This window comes from Aspergillus pseudoviridinutans (genome assembly GCF_018340605.1).
Source record: "Aspergillus pseudoviridinutans IFM 55266 DNA, scaffold_8, whole genome shotgun sequence".
Lineage (NCBI taxonomy): Eukaryota > Fungi > Ascomycota > Eurotiomycetes > Eurotiales > Aspergillaceae > Aspergillus > Aspergillus pseudoviridinutans.
In genome coordinates, this window is record NW_025091288.1 from 197,964 (window position 1) to 211,412 (window position 13,449).

The following is a 13,449-nucleotide window of genomic DNA, read 5'->3' on the forward strand; positions in this document are numbered from 1 at the left end:
TGTGTATCTCGGTTAAACGAGAGAAGAGAAAACCATATTCGACCCCGCCTCAGCTGAGATTGCGCGCCGATTATAGTTAGCTGAAACACAAGTCACATGGCAATGACCGTCTGACAACCGGGGGAGGCCTAGTCCCTCTACTCCCTAGTATGTGAAGCGCCACACTGCCGCTCCCTTTTCCCGCCCCTGATTGGTCACACCAGCTCGTCCGCGCCCCATATCTTGTTAGGCAGTAGTGGTTAGGCCTCGCTACGGGTCCTGTTTGGGTCAAATATCAGGACCCATACCCACGGGTTGGGTTTGGATACTCGATTGCGACTTTAAATGAGTGTTGTGGGATCATAGTCACAAACGGGGAAAGGGGTGAGGATTGTTTCTACGGTTGTACTGCAATAGGTGAGCTTGCGGGTACCTGCCAATAGCCACTCTCCTTCACTTGGCGGCCCGGCCCCCATTCTTGGCTTTTTCTGGAGGCCAAATGGGCGCTCGTGGGGGCTGACTCTGGGAACATAAATACATCGTGGCGACTGCCGCTGCGTGGTCTGGTCTTGACTATCTCTCCTCAAAGTACAGTGAACATCTTGATTGCAGAAGAGGTGCAGAAGCGAATAAGGCGCTCTGAGGCAAAGGAAAATCATGGATATCTGCTTCTGTAATCGGATTGTAGCTATGATTATGCGGCTTATTGTGCTGACCCCTCTAGCTGACCGAATGTATGGTATTATGGTTCGCACTGACCCGCCACTTGGACTCGTAACATATGCAAGTTGCCAAATATGTAACAATTAATTAAACCAGTGGAGACTCAAGACAAGGAGGCTTAGTACTCAGCCTCATGTCTGAGTGCCAACAGCTCATTTTCAGGCATATTTCCTTCACATTTCACACTTTGTTGTGTGTGCTGGTTTACTTCCCGTCCCACAATGGCAGTGTTTCCATTCAACCTGAGATGCTCCGCACTCATTGTGATAGTGGCAGCACTCCTCGTTGCAATGGCCTTTGTTGGCCATCCACCGAAACGTTGAAGAACCGGCGATCCAAACACCAACCGGCATTTCGCGTATGAAGATCTTCAAGAACCCGCTCACTTCTCCATTTATTTTCGTTGTATCGGTCTCGCGGGGGCGAGAACGTTGGCTCGAGTTGTGGGCCAATCCTCATATCATGGGCGTGGAGACGGCTAAAGCCATGGTAAGCAATTTGGCTTGTACCATGGAGAAGCTGGTTACTGGCATGCACATGGCCCTGCCGGGATGGATGAACGAGGTTAACTCGTTGGTCCCTGGTCTCATTCTCATTAATTAATTACATATGTGTTGCTACAGAGCGCAACATGAGTGGGTGAGCTCGGATATGGATCTGTTTGCTTTCATTTAAGTTATATCATGTCTCATTTCATGATATCCGTATAAGTGGTATTGACAAAACGTCGTAGACGCCTTGCTCTTTAAGACGGCTGCTACGTCGATTTGAGTCCAAGTCTAATCTAGCAGTGCACTGTTCGAGGGCACTTAAAAGGCACGTCTTCGGTGGGATCCGTCGTAGCGAAAAAAAAAAAAAAAAAGAATTTCCTGAATTCGCTAGAGGACGAGACACTACGACTTATGTTAAGTGTTATTCGCCACATGCCCTACTTTGCACCGCCTTAGGATTCGGATCTATCACCGATTGTTCTGGAATTTTGGGGCGCCAAAGCAAGACTATCTGCAATCACTCCTTTGCTAGGACGAAAGATGATAGCAACTGGTGACGGAGGACTTTGGGCGCTTTGACGGAAACAGGTGGTTTCCTGTGTTCAAAGAAGCTGACGCATTAGACATCACTAGCGAATAAACTTTCAAAGTATTTAGCAATTGGAACACCCTGAGAGTTCGGAAAGAGCCCATCATGAAATTGACCCGGTGGGCGAAAAAAGTCTCCCCTCCCCTCGATGTATCGGAGCAGCATCAAAAAGTCGGGTGGAAACGCGGACCCTTCCTTTAACTCCTTCGGAATGCTCGATGGATTTTTCACCCCTTGCACAGCGTCCTCGAATGGTATAACATTCAGCCTCACCGGCTTACCGGAGTGGCTTCGGAGGAGATCCGCAACCTCAGAAAAGCTGATGTGGTCACCACGGAAGCCGAAGACTTGATTCTCTGAGGCCTCCGGATGACACAGAGACGATACCACAAATGCGGCCACATCATGGCGGGAGACGAAATCCAGACGCGCATCAGGATCACCGACAACATGGATTACGTACTCATCCGGATCGGTCCGCAGCCAGGGACACAGCGTTGTCTCAGTAGGAGGATCATACAGTTCACCGCACCCTATCACTGTATATGTCATCTTGCCTGACTTGACCGCCGGATGCTGCATAGCCTCCCGAAGGAGCGGTATTTTCTCGGCCCATAACTACGCAGTTCTGATTAGTAGCCTCCCTTAACTGTGACGCACGTTCATTTTAGAGCAGAGGAGAGCATAGCGCTCAGAGGACATACAGGGTGGAGGAATGGTCCGTGCCCGGGCAACACAGGAATGTGGTGCATGCCAAACTCGCTTGGGTAAAAGCGCTTGACCCCGGCCATGGCCGCGGCGTTTTGAATACACTGCTGCCGTCGAAGGATAGTCCCACCCAGCGCATTCAGCACCACATCTATTCCATCTAAGACTTTTGCTATCTCTTCTTCGGTGGCAGTTGCAAGATCTAGTTTCCTGACCATAATTGCTCTTCGGTCTCCGAAGTACTTCAGTTCGGATTTAGGTGATATAATGCAGAGAATATCGAAAGACCTCTCCTTGCAAGCCATTAATGCATGCAGGATGGCGTTTCCTATATTACCATTCGCGCCGAATAGTGCAACCTTTCTGAACTCCATTGTAAAAGGTTTGCGTGGAATGATATGGATGGTAGGAAGACTGCAGGGTTAAGGCAGGAGTTTCTCATCGAAGCACTGGGGTTTTAAAGACGGCTTCCCCTAGCCATTACCATGAAGTCGTCATACATTAGCTAATCTATCACCAGGTATTATGACATGCCTTAGATCACAACTGCGTAGCCATGTTCGAGGCGATTTTTGCAATGCTCAGGTCTTCTGTACTTGTGTATTCGAGACTTAAAACAACGGCTCACGTAGTATGAGCCCTACTAGGACGGAGCAGTTCTGGGTCTTACTGATCTGGGCCGCCAACCTTATTTGCGCCACATCTAGCGCATTAGGAACGTTCCCATACCCTGCTCTTCGGGAAGCCACTAGTAAGTAGCTGCCCTAGATGCTCCATTGATGGACTCGGCCCACCCGGAACCATCCAGGTCGTAGTGTCATGTTTTGCGTACTCGCGGCGGGGTGGCTTTGCGGGTTCTGTATCCACGACCCATAAGTCATTGCGGCAATCTACACCTAACAAATCATCCCTAGCCTCAGGAAATGACTCCAATTTAGGTGTAGAAATATGAACAACATTGCGTCATGACTCATGAATACTATGAAGACGCTTCAATAGCGGTATTATTCCGACTGCGGAGCTCTGTGGCTCTCTAGCTAGACCTAGACACTTCAGTGTTAATTAATTAGAGTTCTAACTCTCTAATGTGCATATATGACCCAGAGAACCAGATACAGATCTAGTTCCATCCGCCACACAAATCAAAGGAATTTCACATGATCACTACGGAGCGTTAGGACACAAAAATGTTACGTCATATATGGCACTTAATCAGACAACCGCCGGTGGGAGGTCGAAGTCCAACTAAATACATACAGCAAAATCCTCCAATCATAGATGTATGACTTTCCTGACGTCAAACCTATTCTTTGTATCCATTGACTTACTCCAAGGAAGCACATACCTCCGTTGATTGCTCAGGACCCTTATTCGGCCCTCTTTGAAATCGGTGGTATAGTGCGTATGTCCAAATACCCAGACCTTGACACCGTTTGTTGTTTGCGAGAAGATATCAGCTCCAAAAGCAGACTTCCAAGGGCTATGCGCGTTCTGTGGACAGGATGTCCTCCTAAGGGAAGGGGCATGGTGCGTCACAACTAATATAGACTGTTTTTGACTCTGCCTTTCTGCTGTTTCATTCTGCCGCTGTACTGACTGTATCTCGTCAAGTAACCAGGCAAGGTCCGAGTCATGCGATGCGTTATGATCTTCGACCGTCCAGCCTTCAATCTTTCGGAAATCTTTGATCTTCGACCGGACGATGTCCCTTGATTCATGAGGAACTTTGGACCAGAGTGTACACCCTAGAATAGTGACACGGGACCCTGGAATATTATACCGTCTCCGATGGAGGATGACTAGCCGACCATTCAACGCAGGTTCTCGTTCGAGTTGTTTAGCCTTTTCGAGTCCCACTGTAAAAGTTCCATTATAGAATTCATGGTTCCCCAGAACGAGAAATACATGCTCAAATCGGTCCGTCTGTTTTTGTAAAAAATCATGATAGTTGTCGTAGTCCACCAAGCATCCTATATCACCCGCAAGAATAAGATATTTAGCGCAAAGAGGGATTTCATAAGATATGTACTGTTGATTAATCTCGAGATGAAGGTCAGATAGAACTTGAAAGGAGACAGACGGCCTATTAAAGAGTGACCATAATTTCTCTAACATTATGTCACGCCACAACGCTCAACTTCTTGGAGGAGTGACTGGTCTTCAAAAAGAAGGGGGAAAGGAACTCCATGGGTACCCTACGACCGTACGATGCCAAGACTGCACCGTTGGGGATTATAGAACCGGAGTTCGGAGTCTGGAGGCCTTCTCCCTCTTCTAGCCGCGGCAATGCCCCTGTTCTTTTCGAAATGCAATTATTTTATTTATCTGGCAGAAACTAACAGAGGCCAAAAAAAAAAAAAAAAAATAAAAAAAGAGGAAGTTACCCAGCTCAGTTGGGCCTTCAAGATGGCGACGTAGCAGCGTATATAATAAGAGAAATAGCGTTGAACTACTATAATGTTCCCTGTCCCCTGAGCATCGCCAACATTCTTGCACGCTCTCAGTCTGACTATCGGCACTTCACTGCACCGGCAAATTGTATTATATCAAGAGATTGCCTACAACTACAGCCGTCAGTTCCTGGATTTATTCGGTCGGGATGGAATTGGGCATCTGCCGGCGCCATATCTTCCGGCGTTCTTCACTGGGATTTGCAGGAGATTCTTTGAGCCAAACGACTGTATGGCTAAAATTGACGCCGAGTATCTGGTGGACGGGAATGGACCGGGAGGATGTGATCAACCCAAGGGACGTAGTGACCGAGGCCTATGCACGCCTGCCGGACCTAAAGCTGCAGTGCAGCTGGACGACGCCGTCCGAAGGGTCAAGGAAAGCACTTACATGGGGTTGACCGACAAGCTCGTTGACGCCGTCTCACTCCCCATATTCATGGTTGTAGATGCGTGGAGAACATGGAATCGATCGTCGAGGCGGCCGAGGAGATGGATTGGGAGAAGCGCAAGGCAATCGTCTTTGCCTTCCTGAGCGCCATTTTCTTTTCCGTCCCCTTCGTCGGTCAGCTCGTGAGTGGGCTGGCATCGCTTGTCACAATTGGGCGCATTGTCGCGCTGATGGGAACGGTCAGTAACGTGGCGTTGGATATCTACAAGGTGGTCGATGACGAGGAGAATGCGCCCCTGGCCGTCTTCAACCTCATTCTTGCTCCCTTGGCACTCTTTTGGACATTGCGCGAGTGACTCGCGCAGCCAATTTCCGCCGCGCGATGCCCGGCAAGGAGTTGACCAAGCTGGGCGATAAACTGGCAGCCCGCATGGACATGATCAGTCGGACTAAGGACAGATGTCCCATCTGATGCATCCTTGTTCAGGATGCTCTACAATCGAGCGCATACGAAATTCAAAATGTAATACTATTAGTCATAGGTACATTCAATTTATATGTCATGACATGCAGCACCCAGAACGCAGCCAACCAAAGACCGCTCCATGACGCCACGTAAATGAAGAAGCATGTGCTCAATTGATCAATAAATATGATAAAGATCGCAATTGGACTATTAGATTTATCATTTTGAAGCCAACGGCGTCAATGGAAAAAGATGCCAAACCAGTGACATCATCGACGAGACCAAAAGTAGACTAAATATTAAGCATAATCATGGCAATCAGCCGCGCATGATTATTATTGCTCGGCACTAGATATGCAGCAAGGACAGACTGGACTAAAATAAGAACACAGACATCATCAGATTCAAGTTCCTGGCGATCATTATCATTATGGTAACAAGTCATGGAGGGCTTGGCGTGGCTGCCGGAAACAGGGAAAGTACAGAGTAACCATGACGCAATTGATACTGAACATTCCCTGCCCCAGACGCCAATGTCACTCTACGACATCGTCATTGCATCAAAAGTTATAAATACCATTGACTACTTCAGATCTGAACAATCTCTTGATTAAGTTTACCCACGAATCTCAATTCTTCATTTAACCCATCTCCTACTCCATACTCTCTCAATCACAATATGTTGACCCGAGGTCCCCGATTCGCAACAGGCTGTGCCCGGCAGCAGCTCTGGGGCCAAACAAGGGCATCTCTTCGCAATCAACGCCGTCGCTACGCTACCTCAACTCAGTCCACCCCGAATGGCACCAACGCTGCCTTGGTTGGGGGTCTCGCTGGTGGAGCGGTGACATTTCTCGCAGGCTACACCTGGTACAACTTCTCCGGAGCCAAGAAGCTTGTTCAGACCGCGAACCAAACACAAAAATACTACGACGAAGCAAAGAAGACAGTCGCTCAGAAGACTCCTGATCCCGACCAGGCCTTTGGTTGGCTGAGAGATACGGCGAAAAATTACGCATCGTGGATCCCCGGGGCCAAGCCCTATGTTGACCAGGCGTTTGACGATCTCGAGGAGATCAAGCGCAAGCATGGAAAGGAATTCAATGAGATCGTCAGTGATGCGTACAAAGACTTGCGCGAAGCCACAAAGAAAGGCGGTCTTGATGTGAACACCGCTGTTAAGATTCGGGACATTTTAGAAAAGCACTTCAAGCGTCTGTATGAACTGGCTGGCGAGTCTGCTGGTGACATTCTTGACAACCATCCCGAAATCAAGGAGAAGGTCGGCGGCAGCTTGGATCAGCTCAAGGAGATGGGCAATGCCTATGGTCCGCAGGCGAAAGAGGAGGTAGACAGAACGTGGCAGCAAGTGAAGGATATCATCTCGAGCGGTGTTAATCCCGAGACCGTCCAGAAGATTCAAAGCCTGGCCCAAGAGAAGAGGGAGAAGCTCCAGAAGTTCGGTGATGAGGCATGGCAGCGAGGTATGGAAGAGGTCAAGCCATACCTTGATCGAAACCCCAAAGTTAAAGAACTTGTTGAGAAAAACAGTGATGCATTGAGAAAGGGCAACTTTGGGGAACTCTGGGGTCTAATCAAGGAAAGCTCGTCCTCTGGCAATCTAGGGAACCTTGAAGGGTACATCAACAAGACCGTTGATCAAGCCAAGAAGAGTGGTTTCAACCTTGACAGTCTGGCAGAAAAGTTTCCAGGAGGTTCAAACATTCTCTCTCAGCTGCAGTCACTCCAGAATATTGCGCAGAAGAAGGGTCCAGAGGCGGAGAAGATTCTCAAGGATACCCTCAATGACATCCAGGGCGTCTTATCCGAGAGAACGAAGCAGGCCGAGAGCCTTGCTGAAGAGGCTAAGAAAGAGAGCAAATAATTGGGGTGCTACAGACTACTTCCTGAATCTTCCCTTGTACATATATGCATAAGTTGGGATTTCTGCTTTTTCCAAGTCTCCAAGGATTCGGAGAGTATGTATTTTAGCAATGACTTATTAGACGGAATTGACGGACCGACATCCGATAACTATATTCTTATGCTGAGTACATATGTAGATTACAGCAAGGACTGTCTAGAGCGTTATATGAGTCAAGATATTCATTCTACTTATTTCTACATTGGAGTACCTCTTAGCACCTCTACCTAACAGGCACACCGAAGACCTCTGACTGCTATATGACATCATACTGGGTAACTGGACCTTTAGCCAATCAGAGGCGCAATGCTGTTGCCAGTGCCGCGGTCACCGCAGTCAATTACCGCTACAAGATATGATTGGTCCAATCCCCTTCGGTTCTTCAGCGGCCCGTCTGATCCAAGAACCAAAGCCAATCAACGCCCTGACTGCCAGGGTCGAAGCCGCCGAGCCGAGGAGGGAATGTTGTTGTGCGGGGAAGCAGGGTGCACCGCCTCCTGGCATCTGATGGCGCTTGTGCAGCAGCGTACACCGATTAACGGGAGTGCGCAAACCTCTGTGTGTCCCTGCGTGGGGTCGATACTGGTTCCATGTAACAGTGATTGTTCTACCCTCAAATGGTTCCAGACCCAAGCAATATCCCTCTAGGGTTTCTGGGAAATCTGTCGAGGGAACAGGAGAGATGCTTGCAGCAACTCTGGTCCCTGGTTCTCTACCTTGAGGATGCCGCCTCTGTCAAAGACCTTGAACAGCTCTTCCGGGTCAACAGTGCCGGACGGAATAGACCAACTTCAATTTCGTCATTTGCGCGTCGAAATTCGCTGCTTGCCCGGGCGGATTCCACCCTATCGCGCAGGAGCAGCACAGCGTCCTTTCCAGCACCTTCCAGTCCACTAGTCCAGAGCCTTCGCAGTATCGGAATGACCGCATCTGAGATCCGATCTGTCGCAAAGTCCTTGACTTATCTTAGCCCAGACGATGTTCGCTGGGGCATACTCACGGCAAGCAAACATGAATATCCGGATCGATGGATGCTTCGATACCTGCGTTTCTGCAAGTGGAATGTCAGCAAGGCTTTTATTCTGCTCCTGAACGCTTTGCAGTGGCGCATAAAGGACATGCATGTAGATGACCGTCTACTGCCAGAGGGTGAACTTTGTGCGCTGCACCAGTCGCAGGCACCCTCGAATGCTGCCGAAGCACAACTATCGAGCGGCTTTCTTCGTCAGCTGCGGATGGGGAAATGTTATGTCCATGGCGTCGATCGACTAAGCCGACCCTTGTGCGTTATACGAGTGCAATTGCATCGACCCGAGGATCAGTCGGAAGAGGTGATGAATCGATACATCACACATATTTTGGAGTCGGTCCGACTTCTCATCGCGCCTCCTGTGGAGACAGCAGTATGTACCACTCACATAGGTGGATTCATGTCGCTGACATACCTGTTGTAGACTGTCATTTTTGACCTGACTGGGTTTTCTCTCGCAAATATGGTGGGTTTTGCCGGCATGGTGGGAAGGATTACCTACTGATATTGCATTTACAGGAGTACGCTCCTGTAAAGTTTATCATCCGATGTTTTGAATTATATTACCCCGAATCGTTGGGTGTTTTGCTAATCCACAATGCTCCGCGTATTTTTGCAGGTGTGCTTGGCCCTGTTTCGGTCGTTTACCTCTGTCGCTCACCAACTAACTGAGTCTACGCAGGAATATGGAAGATCATTAAAGGCTGGATCGACCCTGACATGGTGACGAAAATACACTTCACCAAGTCGGTCGAAGATCTCGCACAGTTCATTCATCCCAGTCAGATTGTGAGCGAGCTGGGGGGTGATGAGGACTGGGAGTATGAATATACCGAGCCTGAAATGGATGAAAATGACTTGATGGAGGACGACGAAACGCGCAATGCATTACTGACTGAGCGACAACGTATCAGCGAAGCATTTCTTTCCCTTACAACCCAGTGGATCGAGGCGACGAGACTCGACTCCCCTGAAGAGACTGCGATCGTCCAGTCGCGCCGTTTCAGAGTGATGGAGCAACTTCGCCTTAATTACTGGAAATTGGACCCTTTTGTCCGGGCGCGTAACTTCCTTGATCGAACAGGCGTCATTCAGGAGGGTGGGAGAATCAGACACTATCCAGAGCCTAAACCCGAGGTCCAGATCGAGACAGCCAAGGTGCTGGAGGTGGCCCATGTTGATCGGGCGCGGGTGAAGCTCATTAATGTCTAATAATTTTACCCTGGCGACATGACGATGATACCCGAGGCATTCCTCGTTTTGCGTTTCTTACACGTGATGAAGGCAGACTATGTTTAATTTAGTAGTATCAGATTGTTGCTATCCTGATTCTGTAGCAGATACAACTAGTAGTCCCGAGCGGAGACGTCGGACAGCTGGCGCTCAGCGTGTCTCTTGGCCTGCTCCCGGTCGATAAAGTCAAGACCCTTGGTCTCAAATTCACGGTCAATGAAAGCGCCGGCAAATCCAGCGAGGATCTCCTTGGCCTCCGCGTGGCTAGCAGGCTGACCTATATCCAGATCAGCATACCTGTACCAGACTAATCCATCTTTCCTATTATGAGACATGGTGGAGCGACAGGGCAGAACGAACCGTTTTCACGAACGTGGTTCTCATAAGCCTTAGCAGCCTCATAGGAGGCAGCGGCAGCAATCAGCTCATGGCTGAGCTTGGCCTTGTGCTCATCGCTTCCGGAGTAGGACTGATATTGGTCGTAGGCCTGAGCCTGGTCACTGTCGTTGCCTAGAAGAGTATACAAGGTTAGTGAAAAGCGATCGCAACATGGATAGAAAGGGAGCCCTACTGAACCAGCCCATGATGTCAAAGTTGTAGGGATTAGGAATGAAGAAGTGGAAATATCAGTTTCAAAGGTTGTGTTGATGGAGATATTAAAGACAAACGGGGGAGGAAAGGAGAGGGGCTGGATAATGGTTTATATAGGCCAATCTTCAGGTTACGGCGGGGTAAAGGAAGGCCCCCTCCTAATGTGCTGATGACTACTTTACCTAGGATAATTGTCTCATAGGTATACGGTGTGGTACTATCGAGACTTAGCTGTTAAGTGTAAGCTTTCCAGGCGGGGCTCTCCACCACGAGCTGCCCAATAGCATCGTGGAGTGCTCATGGTAAATGGTGACTATTGGTCTTAGCATTGGTCTAATCAAAATGGCCTTATTTTTAGCAGATGCGAAACTGTAGCACCTCCTTTATGGATCCGGGCTACAGCCAATGGAGCCCTTCCGGCGATGTCACTATGATGCATCCTGCCAGGTACTGAGTTGTTCTCATCACTTACCGTGCTGGCCTTGAACTTTACTTATCCATTCCTCAAGCTCTATATTCAACGATCAGTAGCTATATAAGTCCAAGACGAGAAATGTATATCTCTATATAATTGTATTGGTTGCTGGAGCTAACTCTATGAAACTCACAGCAGATAGGCTCAGCCATCTTAATTGTCCAGACCCGGACATTGCTCGCTGGTCTGTGCCGTGATGTCGGAGTAGGGGTAGGGATCGGTCCAAATCAAGTCGAACCTGAAACTGTTCAGACACAACGTCATCAATTCTTGTATCAAGGAAGACTGACCGGTCATCAGGATATGTTGGGGCATTATCATCGCCCAACTGGTTGACGATGTCCGTCAACGCGCCGTGTTCCCAGCAAATCAGAATATTGCCCGAGCCGGTGTAACCCTCGACCACATCTCTGACACACTTCGGATCATCGCGATCACAAGATGTGTCCACGGTCAGTCCCAGGTCTTCAGCGAGAGGCTCTACTGTCTCGTAAGGACGAGCGCGTTTGCCATCTGGATTGACAAGTTAGCCGGAGGTCTTTCCAGAAAGATCTAACCATCATACCACTCTTGGGCGTTTGAGCCATAATATATCCAATATTGTAGCTTGAAGCGCGGCCAAAGACGGTGCGAAGGCATTGAGCACGCTCAAGACCCTGAGCGCTTAATCCGTTACCTCCATCGCTGGGCTTCTCACCATGACGGATGAGGTAGACGGTAGGCTTGGCTGCTGAGACAGCGACGCTGATGAGGCCCAAGGCCAGAATGGTTTTGGCATGCATGGCGATAGAGTTGAATGACAGAAGCAAGTGAGGAGTTTTGGTTCGGATCGGTCCGCCTTTATACCTGCTCGGAGTCCCATCTTACAGATGCGATGTAACCTCGTTGCACACATTCCGGTCCAAATCGGCGTCGACAGCCCAGGAAATGGTTGGCAATTATTGATTGAGAGAGATGTATCTAGCAAAGGAGGAATTGGGGGCGGCGATAATGTGATTGGTTCATCATGCACACGTGCCGCAATGGCTTGATGATCGGCTTTCTCATGTCTCGGCTCTTATGCATCGTTCGCTCGTATTCCGCTCCCGTACGTCGATCCAACGCCAAGACGGTTAGAAGATGATGCGTGACTACTCATGCTTATGCATATTACTGTTACGTTGCGACTGCATCTTACCAGTGGAAGCGAGAGCGGGATGTCGGCCCCAGTCCGTATCCGATTCTGGCTCACAACCCAATTCGGCTGAGACAGTAATGTGAGATTCAACAAAACGAAAGCAGGAATTTCTTGCAAGAACCACACAGCAAAGCCCAAGGCGAATATAAGCATCATACCCCAATTATTCTTCCTACGAGAGACACTGGGAGTAATAAGCATTCAATACCTTGCACGTGGCGCCCGACACACAGGCAGTAGGACCAGTCCAGCCGCTGCCACCACACTGTCCATACAGGGTCTGAGTTGCTCCACTAGTGGTGGTCGTTGTGGTTGTCCTGGTGGTGGTTGTCGACGTCGAAGGAGAAGGGTTGCTGCCTCCTGTCGTCATGCCCACCGGAGTGTCATCGGTCGCAGTCTTGCCGTAGCAGACACAGGTCTCCCAATCTGAGGTGGCTTGACCAGGACAAGCCACCGGCTCAAAGTTGACTACCACGTTGTCGCCGAAAACTTCGCTCTGGGCCATGATATCAAAGTGGTAGCTATATCCATAGTTGTTTGTGGCGCCGACCTGAGGACACCATTGCTGATTGCCATTATAGGGACAGAGATTGGTGACCATGACGATGATACTCTCCCCAGCGGCCCCTCCGGTGCCACAGCCGCTGCAGGGAGCGTTGCCAGTTGATGTCAGGTTATAGCACCTGCCGCATCCTGCACCGCACCATGAGGCGCCAGCAGTATCGAAGAGGGCCTGAGAGCCGGCAGCCGTGTAAACACCGTTACTGATGCCGAGCTATAGATCAAACGTCAGCGCAGTCTCTCAAACAGCTGAGAGAGCCCTCACCTGCCAAGAGTATGCACCGGATGATGTTCCACAGCCACAAGCTCCTTCCTGCCCGTCATAGTATCGCTGCCTCGCTGGTTAGTCATGGTTGGGATAGCATAAAGCAAGGCCATACCGTAGTTGTGGCCAGATAAGCTGAAGCCGAGGCGACGATCCCTAGGCATGCAAGTACTGTCTCTACCTTCATGGTTAATCCAAGAAATATGATTCTGATGAAAGGAAGAGCACACAGCAACTGGGAAGAGATTTATGTCTCCAGGTCAGTTCACGGCACAAATCTCGACAGCATATTTGACGTCCAGTGTTCGGCCCGCCGATCCGGCATTGCAGTTTGCAGAAGGCTGGTGCGCAAGCAACCAGAAGACAGTACACCTTGCTCGCAAGTGTTTAGCCTTA

General features: G+C 49.5%; 7 protein-coding genes across 7 annotated transcripts; 3 read left to right on the forward strand and 4 right to left on the reverse strand.

The window, feature by feature from the left end:
• Positions 1-1,812: 1,812 nt before the first annotated feature.
• Asppvi_010154 (uncharacterized protein) lies at positions 1,813-2,864 on the reverse strand (the record flags this gene model as incomplete). The annotated part of the gene is made up of 2 exons (XM_043306000.1): positions 1,813-2,400; positions 2,487-2,864. 2 exons carry the CDS (start codon positions 2,862-2,864, stop codon positions 1,813-1,815), a joined length of 966 nt encoding a protein of 321 aa, XP_043161935.1.
• A 2,308-nt stretch (positions 2,865-5,172) lies between these two features.
• Positions 5,173-5,687, forward strand: Asppvi_010155 (uncharacterized protein; the record flags this gene model as incomplete). Its single annotated transcript, XM_043306001.1, has 2 exons — positions 5,173-5,336; positions 5,390-5,687. 2 exons carry the CDS (start codon positions 5,173-5,175, stop codon positions 5,685-5,687), a joined length of 462 nt encoding a protein of 153 aa, XP_043161936.1.
• A 789-nt stretch (positions 5,688-6,476) lies between these two features.
• Positions 6,477-7,682, forward strand: Asppvi_010156 (uncharacterized protein; the record flags this gene model as incomplete). Its single annotated transcript, XM_043306002.1, has 1 exon — positions 6,477-7,682. One exon carries the CDS (start codon positions 6,477-6,479, stop codon positions 7,680-7,682), a length of 1,206 nt encoding a protein of 401 aa, XP_043161937.1.
• A 656-nt stretch (positions 7,683-8,338) lies between these two features.
• Positions 8,339-9,963, forward strand: Asppvi_010157 (CRAL-TRIO domain-containing protein; the record flags this gene model as incomplete). Its single annotated transcript, XM_043306003.1, has 4 exons — positions 8,339-9,124; positions 9,176-9,217; positions 9,271-9,370; positions 9,434-9,963. The coding sequence occupies 4 exons, from the start codon at positions 8,339-8,341 to the stop codon at positions 9,961-9,963; spliced, it is 1,458 nt and encodes a 485-aa protein (XP_043161938.1).
• A 134-nt stretch (positions 9,964-10,097) lies between these two features.
• Positions 10,098-10,568, reverse strand: Asppvi_010158 (DUF3759 domain-containing protein; the record flags this gene model as incomplete). Its single annotated transcript, XM_043306004.1, has 3 exons — positions 10,098-10,261; positions 10,345-10,494; positions 10,556-10,568. 3 exons carry the CDS (start codon positions 10,566-10,568, stop codon positions 10,098-10,100), a joined length of 327 nt encoding a protein of 108 aa, XP_043161939.1.
• A 635-nt stretch (positions 10,569-11,203) lies between these two features.
• Positions 11,204-11,832, reverse strand: Asppvi_010159 (putative phosphoglycerate mutase family protein; the record flags this gene model as incomplete). Its single annotated transcript, XM_043306005.1, has 3 exons — positions 11,204-11,288; positions 11,341-11,563; positions 11,616-11,832. 3 exons carry the CDS (start codon positions 11,830-11,832, stop codon positions 11,204-11,206), a joined length of 525 nt encoding a protein of 174 aa, XP_043161940.1.
• Positions 11,833-12,399: 567 nt separating this feature from the next.
• Asppvi_010160 (putative endoglucanase) lies at positions 12,400-13,217 on the reverse strand (the record flags this gene model as incomplete). The annotated part of the gene is made up of 2 exons (XM_043306006.1): positions 12,400-12,991; positions 13,054-13,217. 2 exons carry the CDS (start codon positions 13,215-13,217, stop codon positions 12,400-12,402), a joined length of 756 nt encoding a protein of 251 aa, XP_043161941.1.
• Between the last annotated feature and the right edge of the window lie 232 nt (positions 13,218-13,449).